The following is a 15,550-nucleotide window of genomic DNA, read 5'->3' as shown; positions in this document are numbered from 1 at the left end:
GCTATGTCTTTCATTCCAAGTTAAAATTGATCACTTGTTTGGGGACTACAGATTGGAATAGAACCCCTGGAACCCTTCCGACTCCAGAACAGGCACTATCACTCCACGACTTACGAGGTCCCTTACTGCCCCCGTTAGGGCCTCCTGGCGAGCCAGGAGTAAGGGTATGCTGGGAGGGGAAGAATCTCTTTGGTGACCAAGAGAGGAACTCTATCTTGTAGCCAGAGGAAATCAGTTCATAGATCCATTGGTCAGACAGCTGAGAGGCCCACCGAGCTGCAAACTTCCCAAGGTGACCCCCACCACCCAAGAGACCGGCGGGGGCAAACCTTCATGCGGTAGCACTTTTGCTTGCAGCTCCCTCAGAGGTCATCCTGTCAGGCTGGAGGGCGTTTTGCCAAAACCCGGGGGGGGGGGGGGGGGACGAAAAAGCCTCTTGAGCAGAAAATGAGGGCCCTTGCCTGTGGCGTGGCTCAGTCTTCCTGGTCTGTGAGAGTAAGGTATTCTTCCCACCTGTGGCATTCTTAATGATGTCATCCAATGATGCTCCAAAGAGCCGCTCACCAAGGAAGGGTAGATCCGTCAAGGATTTTTTTTTTTTTTTTTTTTTTTTTTTTTTAAGATGCTTGGTCCGCAGACCAGCATTTTAGCCAAATCAGGCGCCTCAGCACCACTGCTGACACTGAGGCTCTGGATAACCGAGGGAGCGTATACAGGGCCACGTCACAAACGTACTTAAGGCCTTGCACTAACTGGTCTGCTAGTTCCACGCAGACAGCAGAGGCCTTTTGCTCCCCCAATTCGGGGTGCAAAAGTTTTGATCACTCAGTAAGTGTCTGCGACACAAGTGCCGAGGCCAGTACTGGTCCCATTGCTGACCCCACAACCGTAAAAAACAAGAAACGGCCACTGCCTCAGCCTTCCTGTCTGTGGGGTTCTTAAACGCAGGAGTCCCCTCTACCGGGATTGTGGTTACTTTATTTAACCTCGATACTGGGGGGTCCACAACCGGAGGAGCCGACCATTTTTTGAGAAGGCTCTCCTCAAAAGGGTGAGGCCATATATTTGGGGACCAAAAGGTCAGTTGCGGATGACCCCATTCCTTGTAAATTAACTTGTCAAAATAAGTCAGATATGAGAACACCTTAGGCGAACGTGCTGGCTTGCAGGACCTAAAAGGGGCCGATACATCAGCAGAGGGATCTGCTGGCTCCTGAATCTCCTGAAGGGGGTGGGAAATCGGGAGCCGCTTTTTACCACCTTTGCGCCTGCACACCGCCTCCATCCTGGCAACAAACTCATCAAGGACCGCCGACAAAGCGTCCAAAGGCACTGCACCGTTTGCAGACAAGCCGGTTGCAATTGCTGGTATTTCGGGGGAAGAAACACCAGTTTCTAAAGCCATTCTGACCCACCCCGTCTGCCACCCTTGGGGACTTAGGACAGGTGCACAGTCCCACCCTCCTAGCTGCTGCAGACTGAGGGGCCCCCACCGCAGGACTCACCACCCTGACCGAGTTCCATGCCGTTCAGCTACTAGTGCCTGTGTCAGCTCCCAGGTGTCCTGAGTGAGAAACCGCGCTGTTCTGAGTAGCAGGGACCAGCGTTGAGCATAAAAAAACGCACTGGGCTACAACAAAATGGCTGCCGAGCATCCAGTATAAGGGACATAATCACAGGGAAAATGGCCGCAGAACTACAGTAAAATGGCTCCTGACCATGCTTTCCACTGAGGCACACCAAACATGGCCGACAAAACTGTACACAGGGGAAAAAAAAAAAAAAAGAGACAGTGAAAATGGCGGCAGAACAGCGCTATGGCGATCAGCAGATGCAGACCACAGCCACCCAAGCGCAGCCCCCCAGGGAACCCCTGGCTATAGGCACACATACCGCCCAGCAGCCCATCATACAGCATCCTCCATGGGGGGGGGGGGATAGGGACCGGGAGAGGAGAGGGAGAAGAGGGACCCCCAAATTGACCTCCCAGGGAATGCCCAACTGCTCAACCCCGCCGAGGCAGGGAGAGCTGTACTTACCATCCGGACAAGCTGGGGACATCCCACCACAGACCCACTCCCGAAGAGTACGGGATGGCTGCTGGCCAAAGCACACTGACGCAGACATCAGTAGCCCGGTCATGTGTGCCCCAGAGCGTTGCGCTCACCGACCGCCCCTGGAGCCTGAGGAGCATGTTGTGGCCGACCCAGTGCATAGCTATGGTCTGTACACTATAGGATAAGGGTATCCAGCCTGTCACCCAGCCGGCTGTTGATAGTAGATTACAGGATCCAAAAAATCTTGCGCAAAAGGCAAACTTTTGCAAAAAAATTCCAGAACCGACAGTCCTGCACGATTCCTAGGTCCATCTCCTTCACTAGATGGAAAAAAAACTGAAGCTGCAGGAAGCAGGCTGGGTGTTTATTACTGAAGGGACCACCCCCTGGGCGGAACTAGAAAGTTCTGTTTTTTCACATGTATAACATGTTCTTCCTAGTCCTCTCCTGAAGGTGGACTATGGTCAAGAATATGGAGCTGTGTCAGTCAGTGAACGAAAGAGAAAAGTGCATCTTCTGACTTTTCTCGTTCAAAAGTTTTTATTTTATGTTAAAATAAATTACATGTACAGAATATAAGACAAATTATTTGATACCAGAAATAAAAAGACATATTGAAGTACGGATGATATAAAAGCAAAGAAGAATTTCAAGATATTCTCGTGGGAATGACAATAAATGGCCTTATATATTTTAGAATTTGAAAACAATCTTATAGCTGAGTTTTAAACATTTTAATCCCAAGAAAATATAAATAGGTCTAAAAGAAAATATATGATTTTAAAGTTTTGACCATAACTTCTAAAGTATGTTTATAGTAAGTATTATATAGTAAGGGAGGAACATAAAAGGTATATAGGAGGGGAAGGGGAGGGAATAATTCTCTGGAGGAGGTTTTATATATCAGCTAATGTTGTAATTCTATCAAAAAAATCTTAATCACCATAACAATAAAACTCGGTTATCAATAGCATCTTCTGACTTTTAATAAAAAGACACTCAGCCGTTCCTCAATCTGGCAATGTGGCAACCCAAACCCTCCATTCTCTCCCCCGCCTGTCCACGGCGCTGGCAATACTACTGTGGGCATCCGGCTGTGACAGCTTGCAGCTTCACAGCAGGGTGCGCATGTCTCACTGCGCTGTCCTGCATATGTGATGTGTCCAAGAAGATTGCAGGGTGGAAGGGCCGCCTAGGCAGCCCAGGCGGATGTAGCAGCTTGTCGGTAATCGTGATGCATCACGGAATCGAATCGTGAGACCAGTGAAAATGGGCACCCCTAGTGTCCTCTGCTTGTAACATCGTTACTCCTTTTACACATCAGCTATGTTCTTCAAAACAGTTGAGATTGTCGACTTCCCCAGCTTGTACTCCGAGGCCATATCAGTCACATGGATACCAGTCATGCTTTTCTAGAATTTCCTTCTTCAGCTCAATGGATATTTTCTTCACAACCCCATTCTTAGAATTCCTGCTCTGCACAGTCTCATCACCTTCATTACCGCTCTGCACAGTCTTGTCACCTTCATTACCGCTCTGCACTTTCTTACCACCATACTTGCTCTTAGTTTTCTTTGGAGCCATACTGGATGTCCGGTACAGTACACACAAAAGCAAGTGTGCACAGGGATGTGTACAGTACTGTACAGTATGTGCTAAAAAGCACACCAAAACACTTTAAAATACTGTAAGTGTCTTACAGTACTCTTCTGTGACCGCGATCCACCTACAGGAGGTCACAACCACGTGTCAGAGCAGGGAAAATGGCCATGGCTCGTGTTCACGAAGCGGGTTTCACGTACCAAAGCAATTCTTTAATGAACTTTTCTGTTCGCAAACTAAGTTGTTCGTGAACCGAGGTATCACTGTATTGGTTCTACCAGAAGAATATGAGGATCAAGTGATGGGTAACCTGATCAAGGCAGTGGCAACAGAGTCAGTCCACCTTTCAGTTGTCTACTCCTGGGATGTGGACTGGCAGAGATCACCGAACAGCAAGTTTCTATCCATATTATTTGGCTTGCTACCTTCAAAAGGTTGCATGACTCCTGGTGCCCCTTAATGGCTGATTTAGGCCACAACTGTGGCATTGATGTCTGACTGAAACCTGACTGGGTGTCCTCACAGAAAGGCGGTCAGGTGCTGCAGAGCAGTTTATACTGCATGTTTCCAGGATATGGATGGGGAAGCTTGGCTTCCACAAGCAACCATACTCCCTGGACGGCAAGGGAATGGTCACTTCTTCCTAGTCTGAAAGACTGCCATCTGTTTTCCAGTGATAAGGAAGCAAAGACTTCCCTACCGTTAAGGCTGGAGATCCACCAAGTTAGGAAATGTGCTAGACACGAGCATGGGTAGATTGAGAGAAGAAGCAGTTTTCAGGGTAAAAAGATATGCTGGAAAAGTTGCAAATCAAATTGGGCAAATTGTACAGCCTTGAAGGAGGCTACCATGATGCCTAGGAATCTTTTCGGGCTGTTTTGGACCTCAAAATATTGCCATGTGCTTTAGGAGAAAGATGATTTCTCTGGAAGGATGTGTCCAGAACCAGACCCAGGTATTTCTGGCAAGAAGGTTAGAGAGCAGATTTTTAGAATGTGAACACTCAACTGAAGGCCTGGAGCATCTGAATTGTCCTGAGGATGCGTGCTGTCAGCTGTAAAGAGGAGCACTTCAAAAGAAGGTCATCTAGATCAGTGGTCATCAACCCTGTACTCAGGGCCCACTAACAGGCCAGGTTTGCAAGATAACTGAAATACATAATAGGTGATATAATTTGCTGCTCAGTGATTGCAGTATTCTAGTCTGCATCTCCCCAAGGTAATACACAAAACCTGGCCTCTTAGTGGGCCCTGAGGACAGGGTTGATGACCACTGGTCTAGATCAGTGGTTCTCAACCCTGTCCTCAAGTATCCCCCAACATACCATGTTTTAGGAACTTACTGACATACAGCAAACAGACATAAATTCTGAAGGGTAACAAGGGAGGTTCAGGATATACAATGGCCACTTACCCTCTCGTCTGCCAGCTTGCTCATCTCTTCCTGCAGCTTATTCAAAATATGAAGATTTGGCCTATTCTTTTTCGCATACTGATGTAGTTCTATTACACTTTTATCTGCATTTTCCTGAAAAAAAAAGAAGAAAAGAAAAGGCCAAAACCAATCAAGAATTAGTGGAAGGAAAAAAAAAAAAGGCAACACAATGGTCAGCTTCATTGTTACATAGAAGTACATAAGTGGTCAAAATGTTGACATCATACTTTTATTATCGCTGCATGGACATTTCTATAACTAACCTGTTTCACCATCTTGGTGCTCTCTCTCCCATACATACGTAATAAGGATCCCCAGTTTTTCACATGAGGATGGAGGAGCTGCAGGATTTTCTGTGATGCTAACTGTTTTCCAACCCTCTTATTTTTGCCTAAAAGACCAGACAGAAGAATCCATATTAAAAAGTAGACCAACATCAGTTATTACAAAATTACAGAAATCCAAATTGCTAATGAAATAAGAGAAGAACTCTGCACTCACACCAGCCTTTCACAGTATGCTTTCCACAAGTCATAACGTATTCACTCTTCTGGTTCTTTCCAGGAATTACTTCAAACTTTATAGATGTATCACCCATCCCATGGTTTCTGAAAACAAACATAAAACAGTTGAGCAAAGCAGGAAAAACAGGTAAACCGGGGGGGATGGGTGCAACCTTGCCAACAGGCTCACTTTTAGTATTATTGACTAAACGGGTGTGCATTTTCTTAAAGTGATTTTAAAGTAGTTGTAAAGTAGTTTTGTAAATTTTAAATTTTTAAAAAAATAACAAAAATGTTCTACTTACCTGCTCTGTGAAGTGGTTTTGGTTTTGTACAGAGCAGCCCAGATCCTCCTCTTTTCGGGTCCCTCTTTGGCTCTCCTAGCCCCTCCCTCCAATCGAGTGCCCCTACAGCAAGCAGCTTGCTATGAGGGCACCCAAGCTGAGCTGCAGTGCTTTGTGTCCAGACACGGAGCCGCAACCTGGCCATTTCCCCTCTCCTTATTAGCTCACTGAATTTGATTGACAGCAGCAGGCGCCAATAAGGGAGTCTTGGGCAGCTGAGAGTCTACTGCAACATCACTGGATAGAAATGGAGCTCAGGGAGGCTTCTGCACACACAAGGCTTTTCATCTTAATGCATAGAATGCATTAAGATATAAATCCTTCTGACTTTACAACCACTTTAACTAGTGTGGAGTACTTGAATTCAACTTGATGCTGCCTAACCCTCTCCCAGGATGAACACATAGGATTAGAAGAGTCTGATACCTAATAACTAACAAACAGTCAGTAAGGTGGCTTTCAAGCTTAATTTTACATTGGTATTACTTGCCAATCCTGACTTTGATTTTCTTTAACCACTTCGATACTGGGCACTTTCACTCCTTTCCTTCCCAGGCCAGCTTTCAGCGCTCTCGCACTTTCAATTAGAATTGCGTTGTGATGCAACACTGTTTTGGTCATTTTGTTCACATAAAGAGCTTAATTTTGGTGGCTTTTATTAACTACTTTTTTTTTTCTTATAGCCAAAAATAGAAACTAAGAAAAAAATATAATAAAAACATATTTTCTACATTTTATTTTAAACCACTTGGCATCCGTAGGCCGTCATATGACATCCTCGGGTTGTGGTGGTATATCTGAATGATGCCTGAGGCTAGACATAATTCAGATATCTGCATTTTCAGCCAGCAATTCTCTACACCATAAGAACGATCATATCGGCTGTTCCGCCGCTTGATCATTCTTACGGGCAGCGAAAGGGGCGTTCCCCCGCCGGCCCCGGTTGTTCATCATAGAGATATCCGGTGGACCAGATGGTCGCTGGAGTCTCTATGATCAGAGGCAGGGCGCGATGTTATGACGTCGCGCCCGGCCTCTGAGATCAAAAAACCGGCGGCACCTCGGCTGGGAAGCGGTTATTTTTTTTTTTTACAGGCTTCCCAGCCTAGTGGTGAGATGTGGGGTCTTATTGACCCCACATCTCACTGTAAAGAGGTCCTGTCATGTCATATTCCTCTAACTCAAAACACGTAACCAGTACAATTTTTTAAAGCGTCGCCTATGGGGATTTTTAAGTACCGAAGTTTGGCGCCATTCCACGAGCGTGTGCAATTTTGAAGCGCGACATGTTAGGCATCTATTTACTCGGCGTAACTTAATCTTTCACATTATGCAAACTGCTTTTGAAAAATTACTGTGCAAATACCGTGCAAGATAAAAAGTAGCAATGACCGCCATCGCATTCTCTAGGGAGTCTGCTAAAAAAACATATATAATGTCATTTTAGAGCAAAAAAATTATGATTTTTAAATGTAGGAGCGAAGTGTCAGAATTGGTTAAAAGAAATCCAATAAAATCTAATTTTGTTGTAAATTTAAGCCAAAATGTATTCTGCTACATGCTAAAAAAAAAAAACTGATAAGTGTATAATTGCTTTGTGTGATCATGGACACTGTGCCGATTTAGCAGTGTGTAAAAAGCAGTAAAAAAACAGCTCATACTCACTGATCACCGGCCGCCTGCAGCGATCCACTCTAGCTCTCCGCACTGACAACTTCCGCGAGGAGAAGAGAGCTGATCGGCTAGGAACCGGCTCTCTATTTATGTCACATGATGGTTGTGATTGTACGCAGCAATCATATGATCAGGAGGGCCAGTCAAAGAACCCTCCTGCCAATCTGAGATGTGCCGTGTCCGTGTGACACTAGCGCATCGGGAACGCGACGCTGCGCGGGCATGATCCCTCTCCTTCAGAAGGATGTTCCTGAACGTCCACTCAGGAGGAAGTGCCCACCCGGCCGTATGTGTGTAGTGGACGGATGGGAGGTGGTTAAAAACTTGATTGACTTTAAAAAGGTAAAAGTACGTTTTTAGGGATTACATTCTATGCAATGGATCACTATGAGGGATTAGGTTACCTTTAAGGTAAAAGGAAGGGGTCAGTGTTGGTGTCAAATCAGTTTGAAAAAAAATGAAAAATTCCCCAGTCTCTGTACTTAAGTTATTGATAAGATATCAGATCAGCCGCATAGGAAAAGGGCTTGTTTTAAGTGGATGTGCAAACCAGTAGACATGTATTGTTGAAAGTAAAGCACAGCCATTTTTAGCGACACAAAGCAAAACATGTGCAAGAAACCAGCAAATATGGCTGCCACATATACATAATTACAAAACTATAAATTAAGCCAATCAAAAAACTTTTACATTATTGCTGACAAGGGGCTTTGTGTGGATTTACTTCTTTGTCTTCCTGTCCAAGTGACAACTGCTACCTTGTTTGGTCCTGCTTTCACAGGGACAGGAAGGTGAAACTGCCCTAAATAGGGTCAAGGTCAGCAATAAAAAAAAACTTGAATAATCACTATTACAACATTAACTACTAAAGAGAAAAAAAAACCAAAAAACGTGGGATTTAAACTGTAAGAAATCTACCTTTTAAGGCACTCAAGTAGAATCTGATGTGGTGACAAAAGTCCAGCTTTATTGGTCAACTCATACACTCGTGAATCTTCAATACTGATGTGGTTGAAATACTATAAAAAATAAAAGTATGTCATTGAATAATATACATATGTATTAGGGATATTTAGTTTACTTGTAAAATACTTTTGCCTACTCAAAGACACCAGGAAACTTTCATATTTATAACTACTTTTGTATAAGAGGGAGAGAGATTAACCACTTGCCTACTGGGCACTTAAAACACCCCTCCTGCCCAGATCAATTTTCAGCTTTCAGTGCTCTCACACTTTGAATGACAATTACTCAGTCATGCAGCACTGTACCCAAATGAATTTTTTGTCCTTTTTTCCCCACAAATAGAGCTTTCTTTTGGTGGTATTTGATCACCTCGGGGTTATTTTTTGCGCTATAAATGAAAAAAGACCGAAAATTTAGAAAAAAAAACCTGCATTTTTCTTGGTTTCTGTGATAAAATGTGCTTCCTACAGGTTCTTATTGTTTATAGCCACAATGTAGTATTGCTATGTATATTGTTACTGTCAAGCTATCATTATGGCAGATGAACATAACCTTATCTCATGGAAAGTGAGGGGTCAGAGTGATGTGGTGAAAAGTCAGGCACTTTTTTCCCTACGCAAATTATAATGCTCTGCAGTTGTGTGTCTGCAGGAGGAAACACTTGCAATCCAATACCTTGCCTTGAAGTATCAAAAAAGCTCCATAGAGAGGTGGGTGCTGTGTCTGTCAATTAACTCAGAGAAACGGATTTTAGGGCAAGTAAAAAATCCTATTTTCTCAATCGTTCATTGACAGACACAGCCTTTTTCTTCAGAACCACAGGGACGTCCCAAAGCAGTGCCAAACTTGAGGGGTGGGACAAGAAAAATTCCTAAGGCTAACACAAGAGCCATGCAGGTAACAAGATTTTCACATAGGACCAACAACCTGGACGCTACCCCTTCAAGAGGGAATAGACCCTCTAAACAGCAGCCTGCAAAAACTTGCAGTCAAAAGAGGCATCCGCAGATGCCAACCCATCCACTTCGTAGACTTGTAAAAATGTACGCTGATGACCAGTGGTCGCCTTGCAAACTTGCACAATGGACACACGATGACAGAAGGACCAAGAAGCACTAAGCGCTCGAGAAGAACGTGCCATAAAAGATAGGACAAACCCCAAAAAATTCTTCAAATATATTAATAGTAAAAAGGTCAAGTCTGAGCATGTAGGCCCTTTACAAAATAATCTGGAGTGGGTGACTGGGGACAAAGAGAAGGCCAATTTATTAAATACTTTCTTCAGCTCTGTGTATACAAAGGAGCATGGGAGAGCTCATGTCCATAATGGGGGTGGTAGCGACACAGCCCCAAATCCACAATGGCTCAAAAGTAATATGGTCCAGAAATATTTGGACAGAATAAAGGTGGATAAAGCACCTGGACCTGATGGCATCCACCCACGGACCCTAAAAGAATCGAGCTCTGTAATTTCAAAGCTGTTATATCTAATTTTTAGGGACTCATTAATGACAAGAATAGTACCACTGGATTGGTGCAGGGCCAATGTGGTGCCTATATTTAAAAAGGGAACAAAGTCTTTACCAAGTAACTATAGACCTGTTATTTTATCTTCTATAGTTGGGAAGATACTGGAGAGATTAATAAAAGACCACATAGACGAGTCCTTGCAGGAAAAAAATATTTTTTGAGCAACAGAAAGCATGGATTCATGAAAGACAGAAGTTGTCAGACAAACCCGATTTCTTTTTACGAGGAGGTAAGTAAAGCCTTGGACAGAGGGGTGGCTGGGGACATGGTATACTTGGAATTTGCAAAAGCGTTCAATAGAGTTCCGCACACACGGCTCATGTGCAAGTTAAAGTGTACAGGTTTGGAAATATCAGTTTGTAAATGGATAGAAAACTGGCTAAAAGACAGAATTCAGAGAGTAGTGGTTAATGATTCTTACTCTGAATGGTCTAAGGTTATCAGTGGTGTACCCCAAGGTTCAGTGCTGGGACTCTTACTTTTTAATATCTTTATAAATTATATTGGGTCTGGGATCAAAAGTAACATTTCCGTCTTTGCAGATGACACCAAGCTATGCAGTGGCATAACGTTCTTACAGGATGTCTCCAATTTACAAGCCAACCTCAATGCTCTGTCTAATTGGGCGACTGTGGCAGATGAGGTTTAACATTGATAAATGTAAAGTTATGCACTTGGGGGAACATGTAAGAATATGCATGCATCATACATCTTAGGGGGGGGAGTACAACTGGGGGAATCCGTAGTGCAGAAGGATCTGGGAGTTTTGGTAGAGCATAATCTCAATAGCATGCAATGCCAAGCTGCGATTTTCAAAGCGAGCAAAGTGCGTTCTTGTATTAGGAGAGGTATGGACTCCAGAGAGAGAGATCATTTTGCTCCTGTTCAAATTGGGGTCCTTCCTCCCACAGTGGGAGATTATTCCTTCCAACCAGTTTATTTTGTGGATCATAAGAAAAGGATACAGGTTGGAGTTTTTAAAACCCCCACCACTCAGACTTCTGGTCACCGAGCTGCCAAAATGTGCAAGAAAAGGCTTCAGCTCTTCTTTCCTCCCTACAGGAGTTGGAGGAACAGGAGGTGGTAGTACAAGTCCCAGCAGAAGAGGCCAGCAGGGGCTTCCATTTCCACATCTTTGTGGTCCGCAAACCGTCGGGAAAGTTCAGGCTTATGCTGAACCTGAAGGCTCTGAACATCTCAGTTACCTACAACAGTTTCCGAATGGACTCCATCTACTCTGTGAAAGCACTTCTTCCCCCGAACGGCTTCATGGCATCGATAGAATTGAAGGATGTCTATCTGCACATTCCCATCGCAGAGGGGTACCAGAAGTTCCTCAGGTTGGCGGTAAATACCACAGAAGGGATATTTCATTTACAGTTCAAGGACCTCCCCTTCGGGGTATCCTCTTCCCTCTGTATCTTCACCAAGGTCATGGTGGAGGTTCTGGCCTTTTTGCGACTCAGACATCTCAGTAGTGGCATATTTAGATGATCTGCTCCTGTTTGCCTCTTCCCCGGAACAACTGTCTCAGGATCTGCAGGTAACGAGGGATATCCTGGAAAATCTAGGATGGCTCTTGAACCTGGAAAAATCCAGCTTGACCCCATCACAAAAGGTCATTTTCCTGGGCTACATGTTGGATTCAACAGAGCAGAAAGTCTTCCTTCCGGTGGAAAAAATCCAAAAGGTAGATAGGGCAATGTTACTACAGGGCAGCCAGCAGATCTCTGTAAAAAAAAAAGCTATGTCAGCCCTAGGGTTACGGATATCCTCGCTCCCGGCAGTGCAGTGGGCAGGGCTACATTTTCGCCCTTTACAACTCTTCATCCTGGGGGTTTGGGACCACAATCGGGGTTCTTTGGACTCCCCGATAGTGGTGCCAAGTCAGGTCAAGAGATCACTCTGGTAGTGGAGAAAGGGGGCCAATCTTTCACAAGGGCTGGATTGGGTCCTTCCAGTATCCAAAACTATCACGACCGATGCAAGCGGCACGGGTTGGGGCACACATCTAGATTCCCGGATGGTTCAGGGCACCTGGCTGAGGAAGGAAGCAAAGGAGTCCTCGAACTGGAGGGAACTGAAGGCTATAGCCTAGGCACTCAGAGCCTTTTAAAGGGAACGCCAGGGATAGCACATGAGTCCGATCGGACAACTCCTCAACGGTAGCCTATGTCACCACCAGGCAGGGAGGTACCAAAAGCAGATCCCTGTGGATCCTGACAGAAATTATTCTCAGGTGGGCCGAAGCAAATATTCTGTCCCTTTCGGCAGTACATCTAAAAAGGGGATCAGAACCAGGTTGCGGATTTTCTCAGCAGGAAAATGCTGAGAGAAGGCGACTGGGTTTTGAACCAGGAGATCTTCGAAGCAATCACTCAGAAGTGGGGGATGCATTGTGTAGACCTATTTGCCACGAGCGAAAACAGAAAGACGCGTCTTTTCTTCTCCCTGAGCAGATGGGACAGGGCACTTGGAGTGGACACACTGGCTCAGAACTGGGGGTTCTCCAAGTGTTATGCCTTCCCCCACTTCTGTACTAATCCCAGCAGTACTGAGGAAGTTCCAGGTGGAGAGCAAAACTCTCATTCTGATTACACCCCAGAAGGCCGTGGTTTTTCCATATTAAAGGGCTACCTGAAAGTGTGGAAACATTTCAATAGCTGGTGCTCAGAAAGTTTCTTTGATATACGCAGCTCTGTAGCAGTATTAGAGTTTCTACAGTCTGGGGCGGACAAAGGGTTGGCCATTAGCACCCTGAAAAGGACAGGTATCCGATTTGAGCGTCTTTTTGGAAAAACAACTAGCAACGGATCCATGGATAGCCAGGTTTTTTTAAAGCCCTGAGCAGGCATAGACCAGTAAGAGTCTCCCCCTTCCCTATATGGCATCTCTCTTTAGTTTTACAAGCCCTCACCGGGGAAACTTTTGAGCCGTTGGAGGCTTGTACGTTGAAATTGATCACCTTCAAAACAGCGTTTTTGGTGGTGATCACTACGGCAAGGAGAGTGAACTTGAAGCCCTCTCAATTAGGACACCTTTTTTTCCAGGTGTTTGCGGACCGTGTGGTTTTTAAAACCGGTCCGGCCTTTTTGCCCAAAGTGTATTCTCTCTAGTTTTCATAGAGGCCAATAAATTATTTTGCCTACCTTCTGTGCAAACCCTGGAACGTATTTTTCATAAATTGGATGTTAGAAGGTGCATCTCGTGTCTCCCCAGCTGGCCGGAGGTACTCTTGAAGAACTGAGGGGCTGCCAGGACGGGGAGGTTTAAATCTTGAAATCTAAGGCGGTGTTTCCTGAGATGGGAGGAGCCAGGGTCTCTCTATAGTGCTGTCCTGAATGACTCCCGGAAAAGGATGTTACCGGTAAGTAACTCCATTTTTTTCTGAAGTTCACTGACTGACAGCTCCTTTATTCTTGACCATTGGGCTGTTATGCCACCTTCAGGAGAGGACTAGGCAGAACATGTTATACATGTGAAAAAAACAGAACTTCCCAATTCCGCCCAGGGGGCAGTCCCTCCAGGAACATCCCCTCAGCCAGCTTCCTGCAGCTTCAGTACGTCAACAAGCAGCACAACGTAAATCAATAGGAGGGGAGGGTGCTGTGTCAGTCACTGAACTTCAGAGAAAAGGATTTTACGGCAAATACAAAAATCCTATTTTCTCTATCGTTCACTGACTGACACAGCTCCTTTATTCTTGACCATTGGGACGTCCCCAAGCAGTATCATAAGGAGGGGTGGGAAACAGCATAACAGAACTTCATCCCCAATCAGAAGTGCTCTCTAACAAGGGAGTCACCACCTTATCTAACCACATCAGAACTTGCGGTAACATTATACTCAAAAAGGTAACTATTTTCTTTAAACAGAAAGAGTAGTGCAGAATTGCAACATTACACGGCCGTCCGCGAACTTTACGGCCAAGCAGGCAGACGATTCGCTTACATCCACTCTGCAGAAAGACTTGCAGCCAAAACAGGCATCCGACAATGCACTTACATCCACTCTGTAGAATTTGGTAAACGTGTGAACGGACGACTAACTCTCCGCCTTACACACCAGAGCAACTGATACTCGATGTCGGAAGTCCAAGAGGCCCCAATTGTCCTGGTGGAATGAGCCATGGCAGGAAAGGGGGGCACCTGCCCCTTCAAGGCGTAGGCCTGTACCACATCTGTCTGAATCCACCTGGAAATGGTGGTCAACTAGACCGCCATACCTTTTTAGGACCAGCTACCGAAACGAACAGAGATTTAACTCCCGAAGGGGAGCCGTGGCAGACAAATGTATCGTAGCCCTGACCACGTCCAGGGAATAAAGGGGCACCTCTTAGGAGAAGGGAAGGTTGCAGACGCACCACCACCTTATCCTTATGGGTACCCATATAGGGCGACTTGTAAGACAAGACCACCAGTTCCGAAACCCTCTGGCCCGATGTAAAGGCCACTAGAAAAAACATTTTCTGAGAAAGTCAAACAAGGGAATTTCTCTTGTGTTCTCAAAAACTGCGGTTTCTGAAGCACCGAAAACACCAGGTTCAGATCCCACGGGGGTAACGGTGGACGCACCGGAGGAACTACAAGTCGGTCTCCCTGAACAACAGTGCTCACTAGAAATTGAGACAGGGGTCGCTTAAAAAAAATAAAAAAAAGACAGCCAAGGCTGATATTGGTCCTTTAATGGTGCGGTGCTTAAAGCAAACTTCTGGTCTACTCTTCGCTGTAGAAACAGCAGTATCCTGGAAACTCAATAGGTGCACGGATGCCATCCTTTCTCCTCACATAGAGACGTATGCCTTCCAGGTACGATGGTATATCTTCCGAGAAGAAGATTTCCATGCTCTCAACATAGTTCATAGTTGGGATCACTGAGTCGGATAGGCCTCGGTACCTTAGCATCTGGCTCTCAACAGCCATGCCGTTAAAACCAGCTATGGTAAAACAAGATGGAGAATCAGACCTCGACACAGAAGGTCCTCTCGCACGGCAGTCGCCAGGGAGCCTTCGCAACCAGGCGTACTAGGTCGGCGTGTCAGGGACGCCAAGGCCAATATGGGGCATTAGTATTACTGTATCCCCTCGGCCTCTAATCTGCGGAGCAGACATTGTAGTAGCTTTAGCGGAGGAAAGTCGCAGATCTCTTATCCTGGCACCTTCCAATTGAGATGGGAAGCCAGGAGATCCACGTCTGGTGTTCCCCACCGCAGGCACAGTATCCTGAACATCTCTGGATGCAACACCCACTCTGCAGAAAAAATCCATGGACCAATGGGCCAGCAGGGTTACTAGGTCCATCTCCTTCACTAGGCAGAAAAAAACTGAAGCTGTAGGAAGCAGGCTGAGGGGATGTTACTGGATGGACCACCCCCTGGGCGGAACTGTAAAGTTCTCTTTTTTCACATGTATAACATGTTCTGACTTGTCCTCTCCTGAAG

The 15,550-nt window shown here is 45.4% G+C and overlaps 1 protein-coding gene across 1 annotated transcript in view; it reads right to left on the bottom strand.

Moving 5' to 3' along the window:
* DGCR8 (DGCR8 microprocessor complex subunit) overlaps positions 1-15,550 on the bottom strand; it is an 83,913-nt gene that overhangs the window by 4,777 nt on the left and 63,586 nt on the right. Inside the window, exons 10-13 of the mRNA XM_077461705.1 lie at positions 8,533-8,633; positions 5,595-5,701; positions 5,357-5,484; positions 5,073-5,186 (exon numbers count right to left, since the gene is read on the bottom strand). Of these exons, the coding sequence (XP_077317831.1) occupies positions 5,073-5,186; positions 5,357-5,484; positions 5,595-5,701; positions 8,533-8,633 (450 nt within the window). The remainder of the gene's footprint in view (positions 1-5,072; positions 5,187-5,356; positions 5,485-5,594; positions 5,702-8,532; positions 8,634-15,550) is intronic.

The sequence above is a fragment of the Lithobates pipiens genome, unplaced genomic scaffold, assembly GCF_037356315.1.
Source record: "Lithobates pipiens isolate NorthernLeopardFrog02 unplaced genomic scaffold, aLitPip1_a1.2 Scaffold_3, whole genome shotgun sequence".
NCBI lineage: Eukaryota > Metazoa > Chordata > Amphibia > Anura > Ranidae > Lithobates > Lithobates pipiens.
The sequence above is the reverse complement of the archived record's forward strand: the minus strand, read 5'-3'. Positions and strand labels throughout refer to the sequence as shown.